The sequence below is a fragment of the Narcine bancroftii genome, chromosome 4 (genome assembly GCF_036971445.1).
Source record: "Narcine bancroftii isolate sNarBan1 chromosome 4, sNarBan1.hap1, whole genome shotgun sequence".
NCBI classification, from domain to species: Eukaryota; Metazoa; Chordata; class Chondrichthyes; order Torpediniformes; family Narcinidae; genus Narcine; species Narcine bancroftii.
In genome coordinates, this window is record NC_091472.1 from 99,869,824 (window position 1) to 99,882,858 (window position 13,035).

At 37.7% G+C, this 13,035-nt stretch overlaps 1 protein-coding gene across 3 annotated transcripts in view; it reads right to left on the minus strand.

Moving 5' to 3' along the window:
* Positions 1 to 2,055: 2,055 nt before the first annotated feature.
* The window catches only part of serac1 (serine active site containing 1), a 180,249-nt gene continuing 169,269 nt past the window's right edge, over positions 2,056 to 13,035 (minus strand). For all 3 annotated transcript variants that reach the window (XM_069932195.1, XM_069932194.1, XM_069932193.1), the window contains one exon: positions 2,056 to 4,795. In XM_069932195.1, the coding sequence (XP_069788296.1) occupies positions 4,659 to 4,795 (137 nt within the window). In that variant the 3' untranslated portion in view covers positions 2,056 to 4,658. The remainder of the gene's footprint in view (positions 4,796 to 13,035) is intronic.

The following is a 13,035-nucleotide window of genomic DNA, read 5'->3' on the forward strand; positions in this document are numbered from 1 at the left end:
ATGCCAGTAGAGGACCCATGATTCGGAGCCGAACAGGAGCGTGGATATGACAACGGCACTGTACACGCTAATCTTTGTGTGTTTCTTCAGGTGGTTGTTTTTCCAGACTCTTTTGTGTAGTCTTCCAAAGGCTTTATTTGGCTTGGTGAGTCTGTTGTCTATCTCTTTGTCGATCCTTGCATCAGATGAAATGGTGCAGCCGAGGTAGGTAAACTGGTTGACCGTTTTGAGTTCTGTGTGCCCGATGGAGATGTGGGGGGGCTGGTAGTCATGGTGGGGAGCTGGCTGATGGAGGACCTCCGTTTTCTTCAGGCTGACTTCCAGGCCAAACATTTTGGCAGTTTCCATAAAACAGGACGTCATGCGCTGGAGAGCTGGCTCTGAATGGGCAACTAAAGCGGCATCGTCTGCAAAGAGTAGTTCATGGACAAGTTGCTCTTGTATCTTGGTGTGAGCTTGCAGGGGCCTCAGATTGAAGAGACTGCCATCCGTGCGGTACCGGATGTAAACAGCGTCTTCATTGTAACATTTTAAATATACAATATATTAAACTTTTTCTCACAAACGAAAACAAAAAGTCCCTCCCTCCCCCTCCATACATACAGATCCGTTCACTGTCAGATCTGACATATATTTTAAGTACAGTGAATCTTTGTTAGAATGCAATTCATTAATCCGCAGAATTGCTTATAGCGCGGGTGTCTGTGGATCCCAAACATTGATTTTAGGAGCCAGGCTAACAGTGGCTAACAGACACAAACTCAAAAATGGACTTTTATGACTCACTTACAAGATGTGTATGTTAATATATGGAGTTTAAAGGTCTTTTTATAGGGTTTGAGTCACAGAATTCTGTTTTCCTGCTTCCTGAATCATGACATATATGCATCTGTTCCGCGACTCGGCTGTAACGCGGTACAAAATATTGGACCCCAACTACCGTGTTCTAATGAGGTTTTACTGTATATCAAGTACAGTTGGGGAAACTACATTTTTGTATATATAAGAGAAGACAACGTTAATGCCATCTGGTTGGAGGATGCCCAGACGGAAGATGAGGTGTGATACCTCTTATTTGCAGTTGGTCTCAGTCTGGCAATGCATGAGTCTATGGACAGACATGTCAGCAAGAGAATGGGACAGGGAAATGAAATGGCCGAAATGACTGGGAGAGCCATACTATTACGGCAGACAGAGCCAAGGTGTTCAACAAAGCAATATCCATCTTTGTCTGTGCCCAGTCTCTCCGACTTAGAGGAGACCAAGCTAGACCAGTGCAGGACTTACACCATAAATGACAGGGCACAAGGATGTGTTGCAGATCAGAATGACAGATCTGCAACTCAGTTGGTGCAGAAGGTGCACAGCATTCTTGCCTTTATTAGTTGTGGCACTGAATACAAGAGCTGGGACATTTGAAAGACATAGGTGAGACCACGTCTGGAATATTGTGCAAAGTTCCGGTCATCATATGACAAGAAGGATGTGATTCAGCTGGATTCAGAAAGATGCTGCTGGGACTGGAAAGGCGACAAACAAGGGTGGGGAGGATGACCTGAAATGTTAGCTTTCCTTCCATAATTGCTGTCTGACTGGTTCATAGCATTTTGTGTTTTATCGGCAAACTTGATCAAATAAAAATCTACTTGAGTCAGGTATCAAAGGATATGGGGAAAATGCCAAAAATTGGAACTAGATGTGAGAATGGTTTTGCTCATGGTGGAGCAGACTTGATGGGCTGAATGGCCTACTTTGTTCCTTGATCTTGTGAAATATTCACATTTTAGCATTGTCAAGACAGAGAAGGCAGATACTGGTAAATGGAATTAGTATAGAGGTGCTTGATGGTTAACATGACATGGTGGGTTTATGAGCTTGCTTACATACTACATGACTTTATATTCCAATTGTAAACATTTCCTACCTCCCAGATGCATTTCAGATCCAACAATATGTTCATCGGTTCATTTCTGGAGCAGTAAAAACATCCCATAAAATCGGAATTAATTATTTTTTTATGACTTTAGTTTTTACATGTAAATTACCCATCTGCAGAAGTTCCATGTCACTCCTTTCTTTACCATAAATAAAACCCTTAAGAACAAACCACTCATTTAAGTTAATTCAGAAGCCATTTGGGTTCAAATCCATTCCAGGGATCCAAGATTTAATTAAACTGAGTGGTGCCAATAGTTTATTACTCAACCAACATACAATGCCCTTCATAATGTTTGGATGAAGACATTTTTTTCCTTTATTTGCTCCTGTGCTCCAGTTTTAAATTTGTAATCAAACAATTCACATTGTGAATTCCAGATTTTATTCAAGGATATTTGTATACATTTTGGTTTGACACCAGGAGCTGAGTATCTTCTCTGGTGATGCTTTGTCAGTTCTCTTCTGTAGCCGTCTTCAACTCCTACTTCATCTATTTTCTCTGATTTCTAATTTATTGTCAGAGTACATACATGACATCACATACAACCCTGAGGTTCCTTTTTCCTGTGGGTGTAGCAGAATTACCACAAATTGGTAGTGGAAAAAATAAACTGTGCACTGCGTAAACATGTAAACAATCAAAAGAAATGTAAACAGATAATGAATGTAACAAACTGACTGTGCAATACAGGGAGAGCAAAGAAAATCAATAAAGTGCACAAGCAAGAGTCCTTAAATTAATCCCTGATTGAGTTTGTTCTTGAGTCTGATTGTAGAGGGATAGCAGCTGTTCCTGAACCTGGTGGTGTGAGGCTTGAGATACCTATACCACTTTTCTGATGGTAGTAGTGAGAACAGTGTGCTGGGTGGTGAGGGTCTTTGATGATTGCTGCTGCCCATTGACGGCAGGGTTCCCCAACATGTACTCAATAGTGGGGAGGGTTTTGCCTGTAATGTCTGGACTGTGTCCACTACCTTTTGGAGGGCTTTACACTCAGGGGTATTTGTACTCCCAAACAAGACTGCGACGCAGCTGGTCAGCACACTTTCTGTAGAAATTTGCCAGGGTTTCTGATGTCATTACCAAACCTCTGCAAACTCCAGCATATGGAAGGAATGCTCAATTGGATTTAAGCTTTGGAACACTCCTTTGTTGCTTTAGCAGTATGTTTTATTAGATCATTGTCTTGTTTTAGGATGATGCTCTGTCCAATGAGTTTGGAGGCATTTGAGCAAATGTTTCTATGCATCTTAAAATTCATTTTACTACTTCAGTTCCATCATTAATGAAGTGTGCCAATATCTGTGGCAGCCATAGAGACCCTAACATCCCCATCACCATGTTTCATAGATGAAGTAGTATGTGTTGCATCCTAAGGGCAGTTCCTTACACCTCCAAACTTTGCTCTTGCATCACTCTAATGCAGGTTAATCTTGGCATCTTGCAGTGTAGCCTCTGTATTTCTGATCAAGTCTTCTGCAGACAGTCGTCATTGACACATTCACACCTGCCTCTTGAAGTGTGATTCTGAGGCATTAGGGCATTTTTCTTCATTATGATGAAAATTCTTCATCAGCAGTGGAATTCTTCCTTTGCAATTACTTTGCTCACCAGTACACTCTTAATCATTTTCCAAACAGTTGATTTCGGTACTCCTAAGGTTTGGGTGAGGTCTCTTACTGTTTTATTCTTGTTTTTTTTTAAGCCTCATAATGGCTTCTTTGGCACAACTCTGGTCCTCATGTGGAAAATAGCAACTGCAGATGCCTAAGGCAATCAAAAACTTGGAAGAAAGCCTAGCTCTCTTATACCTGCACCAATGAAGCAATTAATATACTTGAGTAATCACAAACACCTGTGAAGCCAAATATTATGGTGCCTTGAAATCAGGGAACTATGTATAAAAAGTGCTGTAATTTCTACACGGTCAAACCAAAATGTAAACAAATACTGTGAATAAAATCTGGAATGTGAATTTTAATCATATGTAAATTATTTGATTACAAATTTAGTACTGTGGAGCATAGGGGCAAATAAAAGAAAAGGTGTCTTTGTCCTAAACATTATGGAGGGTATGGTACAAAACCAATCCTACCAGTTAGCTTAATATTAATTTTCAATCTCTTTTGGACAGATTGACAGCGGAATTTTCAACATTACAACTGTGATCACACTTTAGAAACAGTACTCGTGGACCAGAAAAAAAATATTTTATTACAAGAGGGAAAAAAACTCCAGCTATTGGAAGATTGGCTTTACAGTACAATATGCACACCTAATTCAGTAGTTTCATCTAGTGGCACCTTGCTGTTATGCCAAATAATGGCTGCAGAATTCAATAAACAAAAGGCAACTCCAGTGGAAAACTAATGGATGTTGAATAAATAGGGCCCAATTCCACAGCAAAAACAAACAAAAAGGTCAGGAAATGTTTGCTTTTTATAATTTTGAAGCATTATTTTTATGTTCTTTATCATTTTAAAAATAAAATAGCTATTTGACTGCTGTCTTCCCGACTTCTGTAAACTCACAGGATATTTATACACTGCTCTTTAATTTTAATGAAATAATTCTAATGTAATCCTTAAATGTTATCATTTTTGGCACTTTCTAAGTTTTCTTTATATGAACAAACTGTACTGCAATGCACCGTGCAATATCAGACCCTTTTACAAGTCAAAATGTGGGCACTTCGGAGAACTCTGGATGAAGAAGTGATTCAACTTTTGGGTTCTTGTGCCAGAACATCTTTTATAAATTTTAAACTCTGCTGATAAATGAAGGAGTCTCTGCTTTTGGGTTTGCAAATGTTCAGATGATTAACGTCCAATGGAATAAAATCCCCAATACCTAAATCTGAAAAAAAGAAAAAAAACGTGAGGTGGATGTCAAAAGGTTGGACACATCACAGAGAATCATTACAAACATCTTTGGTAATAAATAAATGTTTCAAAACCCATCATCGGCTTGGGTAGACATGAGAGAAATGCAATGAGTACAGAATCACCAGCATGACTTTCCCTATTTCAGGCTGAAAAATTGTTTGGAAAAACTGGAGCTCTCTGTCCAGTTTTGGCGAGAAGGATTCCACCCTCGCTTTCTCAGCACTAACAAATTCAGCAGAACTGAGAATTACCACAGCCTTTCAAATTTGGTTTCAGAATCAATGCTGGGGCTGACTACAAAAGCAACATTGCTCAAACTGAACTTTAGGAATAAAGTTGTAAAGTTAAAAACTCTTATTCAAATCAAAAATTTCACAATATAAAACAAACATGTTCTGAAATATTCTACAGTATAGTGGTTATATTGTCCCTGCGCCTATGAGTGGCCAATTTGAAATGCTTTTTCCTACAGGCCATGTAGAATTCGACTTATTGGTAATGCAAAAAAAATACAAGAAAAGATACAAAAGAGAGAAATGTAAACAAACTGCCTGAAATGCAGAAAAAAATCAGTCATAAATAATGTGCAAATTAAAACTTTAAATGAGTTTAAATTCAGTTTGTTGTTTAGGACTCCAATGGTGGATGGGTAGCGACTGTTCCTGAACCTGGTGGCATGAGTCTTGAGGCATCTATACCTCTTTCCAGGGAAGTATGGATCCTCGATGATTGCTGCTGCTCTCCATCAGCAACATTCCATGTAGATTTTCTGGATGGTGGGGAGAGCTTTGCCTGTGATGTACTAGGCTACGTATACTACCTTTTGCAGAGCTTACTGTTCAGAGATATTGGTTCCCCCGTACCAAGCTATAATGCAGCCAGTCAGCGCACTTTCCACTATACATCCGCAGAAGTTTGCCAAGGTTTCCGATGTCACACAGAACTTCCGCAAACTCCTGATGAAGCAGAGGGGCTGACGTGATTTCTTCACAATGACGAGTGTTCAGTCCAGGATAGGTCCTCAGAGATAGCGACGTGCAGTAATTTGAACTTGCTCACCCTCTCCACCTCTGATCCCCTGATGATCACTGGATTGTACACCCCTGGGTTTTCCCTTCTTAAAATTCATCATCAGCTCTTTGTTTTTGGTGACATTTAGTGTGAGGTTGTTGTTAGTTTTCAAACTCACTCCTTAATGCCAACTCATTGCCCCTTTTATACAACCAACCTGCATGGTGTCATCAGCAAGTTTGTACATTCTGAGCTGCACAGTCATTGGTGTAAAGTGAGTAGAGCGGGGGCTAAGAATTCATCCCTTTCGTGCTCCAATACTGATGGAGGTTGTGGAGATGTTCTTACCAATCCTCACTGTTTGGGGGTCTGGAGGTGATTGAAACCAGGATCCAACTACACGGTGGCGCATTGAGGTTCAAGTTTGCTTCTTGTTATGATTGAGGCTTGTTTGAAATAGGTGGGACCAGGCCCTGCCAAAGTGAGATGTGGACTAAATCAATGAATATGTTGGCCAAAATTCACTTGAACTATTCTGAAATTTTAAACCTTTTGAAATTATTAAATGCACCTGGATTTGGATACAGCCTCTTGCTGTGAAATTTTCCATGTCCTTTTAATTTTTGAGTAATGTTTGTACCTGGTGTTGGATTAGGGTCCAGATTGTTGTTTTTCCATGTAGCTTTATTTTTTTTCAAGCACTGCTTATAGGATTGTTTAATCACTTGGTTGTCTGTAAACTTTTAGAATCTTGTATATTTGGTTTTGTCGTGGCTACTACGGTAGAGCTACTAAAGAAATACAAACACACGCCAGAGTAGTCAACTCAAGACTGATTTATTCAGGGTCTACAGGCTTCTTTTATATACTGTGTGTCCAGGCTCCACGGGACAAGGTGGGATGTCACTATGAGATTGCTGCTGATCCATGGGACTGACAGGTTTAAATTTAGCCTTGTAAGTGTCCTGCGCCTTCCGGCAAGAGACACAACAGCCCAACGTGCGTTCCTCGGCAGACAGTATCCCTCACGTGCGGTCCATTAGGTGAGTAGGCAGAGAGTAGGCACACCTGCAGAACCGTGCCAGCGATAGTTTGCATTGCTGCACTGTGCACCCGCTCAGCCGCTACATCACATGCAGCACCTCTATTATGGTTCTGCACACCCGCAGAATTGCGCTGGCAACAGTTTGCGTTGCCGCGCTGTGCACCCGCTCAGCCCGCTACACGGCCGCTACAGTTCTATAATTATTCAGTTCCTGTAAAGTTGCTGTACTTGCTCACAGGTTTTTTATCAATACCAGTTCAGAGCAGTTTGCAGTATAAATAGAGAACATGTGATCAAGTTTCATTGTTACTTGCCCTGTTATGGTTGTACTAGCCTGGCTTGATGTGGTCACACAGGCTGACCCTGTCTGACATCTAATAAAACAGCTATAACCACAAGATTTTCATCTCATTCTCTGGACAATTCAAGCTGAGTAAAAGCGGCCAGAGTTGAAGTGAGTTTTCAGTGAATTGTAAGGCAGAGGAAGTAAACAGTCACAGGAAAGGCTGAGGCATGGAGTTAAACAAGAAAATATGAAGATGCTGGGGTTGAGTGCAATATGCAAACATGCTAGAGAAACTCAGCAGGGCAATACACAAACGTGCAAGTGTTTCTCCAATGCATTTCCGTATTGCTGACAAGGGAACTTTTCATAGGCAAGGAGAATAGAAAAAGTGAGTGTTTTCAATTTATTTCAGGCAAACAGTGTTTTATGAAGTGAATCAAATGCTTTGAAGTAATAGGTAGGATGACAGATGTATATTGTTATGGACTTTTTAAATACCACATACTTCAATACCAATATGGTTGTTTGAGAACAGGAGTGATGGATGAATGGGACTGTCCATTAAGATTCAAGTTTCAATTTATTGTCATGGAATAAAAAGTCATATTACACAAAATTGGCTTTTGGCTGCTGTAAGACAGACAGATTTGCCATCAGCAGAAATTGCCTGAACCTGCTCTTACAGATGAGCAGCCCAAGAGGGGAGGACCAGCAACAAGAGGCTCAGCAAGAAGAGGCCTGACAAAGATACAAGCAGCTCAATCAGGAAAAACAGAAGAGACACAGACACAAAGAAGAGAAGAAGACACAAACACAGGTACAGACACAGAAAAAGGGGAAGAAGAAGACCAAGATCTTCACAGAGAAATAGAAGGTAAAACTGATGGACAAAGAGAAATAAAAGGTAAAACTGATGAACAGAATATAGATAAAGTCTTTTTTGAAGAACAAATGAGGTCACTAAAAGAATGGTTGTCATTAGAGTTTAATGTAATTAAAAGGAAAATGAAAAGAACAGAAGATAAAATACAAAGGTTAGAACTGGTAATGACGGAAATAGGGAAAAGAGTAGAGAGTGTGGAAGAGTGGGAAACGGCTGTAGAAATGGAAGTGAATGACAAGAGAAAAATTGGAAGAAAATGAGAAAAAAATTAAAGATACACAAGAGTTGTTAGATCAGAAAATTGATATGTTGGAAAATTATAGTAGGCGAAACAACATAAAAATAATGGGCCTGAAGGAGGGTGAAGAAGGCACAGATATGAAGGAATTTATAAAAGAATGGATCCCAAAGGTCCTGGGAACGACAGAAATGCAGGAAGAAATGGAAATAGAAAGGGCACACAGAGCATTAGCTCCGAAACCACAGGCACATCAAAAACCAAGATCCATCTTAGTTAAATTTTTGAGATACACGACAAGAGAAAATATACTAGAACAGGCAAGGAATAAAGTTAGAGAAGATAATAAACCATTGGAATACAAGGGTCAAAAAATATTTTTTTTACCCCCAGACATAAGTTTTGAACTCTTAAAGAGGAGGAAGGAGTTTAATACAGCGAAATTGATTTTATTGAAAAAAGGTTACAAATTCATATTAAGACATCCAGCCATGCTTAAAATATTTATACCCGGGAGCAAAACAGACTGTTCTTGGATCCAGAGAAAGTGCAAGAATTTGCAGAATGTTTGCAGGACAGGAGAAGAGATGAAGAGATGTAACAAGAATGAAGAACGGCGATATCGTATATATAAAGATGTAAGATCAATGTATATGTAAAGAACTAGAGAGGGAAAAGAGAAGGGAAGGAAGGGAGTAAGGGGGTATAAAAAAGAAGAGAGCTTTGTAATGTGTGATTTTAAAAAAGATGTTTTCTGGAGAGGGCTGGGTAGAGGGGGAATAACGGTCACTGCAAAATCAGTTGACGCTGCGAACAAGATCGTAATCCAAATGAAAAGGGGAGATGTGGTTGCCCGGCAAGGGATATGGGGCTACTCAGGGGGGGGGGGGGGGGGGGGGGGTGGGAACTTTTGGGGTTAAGATATTAGTGGATGTGTGAACTGCGGGGGTACTTTATGTCTTAAATGTGTTGACCTACATTAAATGTAATAAGAGAAAACTAAAAGATGAAAATGGGGAAAAGGGGATGGAGGTGGCGAAAAGATAGAAAAGAGGTGTGTACAAGATGCAAGAAGGCCATGTTGAACTATATGACTATAAACATTAATGGAATACATAACCAAATTTAAAGGAAGAGGCTACTAAATTTATTGAAGAAGGAAAAAATAGATATAGCATTTGTGCAGGAAACGCATCTAATTGAAGTGGAACATAACAAACTAAAGAGAGATTGGGTAGGACACGTAACGGCAGCATCCTATAATTCAAAAGCTAGAGGTGTAGCCATACTAATTAACAAAAATGTACCAATCAAAATAGAGGAGGAAATAATAGATCCGGCAGGGAGGTATGCAATGATAAAGTGTCAGATATACTCAGAATTTTGGAATTTGCTCAATATATAATCGCCTAACGAGGAGGATCAAAAGTTTATGCAGGATATTTTTTTGAAGATTGCACACACAAGGAAATATATTGATAGGAGGGGATTTTAACCTTAATTTGGACCCAATGTTAGATAAAACTGGATAAAAGACAAGTAAAAAGAAAAAAGTAGCCAAATTTATGGTTAAATCAATGCAGAAAATGAAACTTATGGAAATATGGAGGAGGCAACACCCAAAAGAAAAGGAATTTTCATATTATTGAAAAAGGCACAAAACTTACTCAAGGATTGATATGTTTTTGTTGTCAGCCCATATACAAGGGAGAATTAGGAAAACTGAGTATAAAGCTAGACTACTATCAGATCATTCACCCCTATTATTAGCAATAGAACTGGAGGACATCCCACCAAGAACATATAGATGGAGGTTAAACTCCATGCTACTTAAAAGACAGGAACTTAGGGAGTTTATTGAACGCCAAATTAAAACATATTTTGAAATAAACACAGGATCAGTGAAAGACAAATATATATATTAAGGGACGCAATGAAAGCCTTCATTAGAGGGCAGATAATAAGCTAAGATGAAAAAGGATTACAATCGGGAAAAAGAGCAGTTGGAAAGGGAGATAGTAAGTACAGAAAAGGAATTAGTAAAAAAGGATGATATAACAAAAAGGAGAGAATTGGTGAACAAAATAATTTAAGACGAAATATTACAAACGTAGAAGATGGAGAAGAACATAATGAAAACAAAGCAAAAGTATTACGAACTGGGAGAAAAAACACAAAATATTAGCCTGGCAACTTAAAACAGAACAAGCTAAAAGAATGATACTGGCATCAAGGAAAAAGGACAAACAAATTATACAGAGATTTAATGAAAATTTTAAGGAATTTTATGAACAATTGTATCAAACTGAGAACGAGGGGAAAGATGATAAAATAGAAGAATTTTTAGCTAAAATTGAACTGCCGAAATTGCAAGAAGAGGAACAAAGCAAACTAATAAAACCATTTGAAATAGAGGAAGTACAGAATATATTAAAAAAGCTGCCGAACAATAAAACATCAGGAGAGGATGGATTTCCAATAGAATTTTATAAAACATTTAAAGAGTTATTAATTCCTCCTCTCCTGGAAGTAATGAACCAGATAGAAGAAACACAGAACTTACCAGATTCATGTAAGACAGCAATAATTACCGTAATACCAAAGACGGGGAAGGATCCACTAACACCAGCAGCATATAGACCAATATCTCTACTTAACTCAGACTATAAGATAATAGCAAAATTATTAGCAAACAGATTGGCCGATTGTGTACCTAAAATAGTAAAACAAGATCAAACCAGATTTATTAAGAAAAGATGAACAGCGGACCATGTCTGCAAACTTATTAATCTAATCCACGCAGTTCAAGGAAATAAGAAGCCAACAGTGGCTGTTGCTTTAGATGCAGAAAAAGCCTTTGACAGAGTAGAGTGGAATTACTTATTTAAAGTATTACAAGTTCAATCTACCAGAAAAATATATAAATTGGATTAAAGCATTGTATAATGAACCGTTGATGAAGGTAACAGTAAATGGATATATATCGAATCACTGTCCACTATCCCCCTCATTGTTCACCTTAGCAATAGAACCTTTGGCAGAAATTATAAGAATAGAAAATAAAATAAAAGGGATAAAAATAAAGGAGAAGGAGTATAAAATCAGCTTATTTGCAGATGACATCATAGTATACCTAACAGAACCAGAGGTATCAGTAAAAGAATTACATAAGAAATTGAAGGAATATGGAGAAATATCGGGGTACAAGATCAACGCAAATAAAAGTGAAGTGATGCCAATGAGTAATGCAGACTATACAGAATTTATAAAAGAATCACCATTTAAATGGCAAGCACAAGCAATCCGATACCTAAGGATCCGGTTAGATAATAACTTAAGCCACTTGTACAAACTAAATTATCAGCCACTAATAAAGAAATTGCAGGAAGACTTAGAACATTGCAAAGAATTACCGCTAACGTTGATAGGGTAAACTGCATTAAAATGAACGTGTTCCCAAGGATACAATACTTATTTCAAACGGTACCAATTCCTTTAACAAAAAAATTCTTTAAGGAACCAAAAAGAATATTAAGGAAATTCTTGTGGAAATGGAGGAATCCAAAGATAGTGTTAGATAAATTAAAAGAGAGGTATAATCAAGGTGGTTTGCAGTTACAAAATGTTAGAAATTATTATAGAGCTGCACAATTAAGGTATTTATCAGATTTTTACCAGACAAGGGAAAAACCAGACTGGACTAAGATAGAACTAGATAAAATAGGGGAAAAGGTACCTGAACATATACTTTATAAGTGAGATGAAAAGCTGGTGCAATATAAAAACTCACCAGTACTGTATCATTTACTTAATACATGGAAGATGATCCACTTAGAAAGAAAAAAATCGAATTATCAAATACAAAAATTACTATTGACGCAAAATCCGCTAATTCCTTTTACAATAGACAACCTTTCCTTTAGAGAATGGGAGAGAAAAGTAATCAAAAGAATAGAAAATTGTTTTTTGGGAAATAATTTATTAACATTTGAACAGTTGAAGTACAAATATGGAATAACTCATAGTACAATGTTTGCATATCATCAATTGAAAGCTTATTTAAAGGATAAATTGGGAAACAGCTTGAGATTACTTGAAGGAAGCAGCTTTGAATACGTGATTATAGACACAATGATAATTAAAAGATTTATAACCAACATGTACATTAAGCTGCAAGATAAGGAAAATTAAATAAACTCTAAACCTAAACAGAAGTGGGAAAAGAATCTAAAGATAAAGATAAAAAATGAGGTATGGGAAAAGTTATGTTCTGGAACGATGAAGAATACAATAAACACAAGGTTATACATGATACAGTATAATTGGTGACACAGGGTACATATTACTCCTTAAAAATTTTTAAAAATTGGATTCAACATTATTGGATAAATGTTTTTGCTGTCAGAAGGAAATGGGAACAACATTACATGCAACTTGGGCATGTACGAAAGTAAATAAGTTTTGGGAAGAATTAAATCAGATACTAAATGAAATTACAAAAAATAACATACCAAAAAACCAGAGATATTTCTTTTAAGTAACATAAAAAGTGGAGAATTAGGCCTCAAATTGGATAAAGTGCAAAAAAAATTCATTATGGAGCCTTAGCCATAGCAAAAAAATGTATAATGTCAACTTGGAAAATGGAAGAGAGCCTGAGTATACAACAATGGTACATGGAAATGAATAAATGTATTCCATTGGAAAAAATAACAGATAATTTAAAAAATAAAGTCACAATGTTTGAA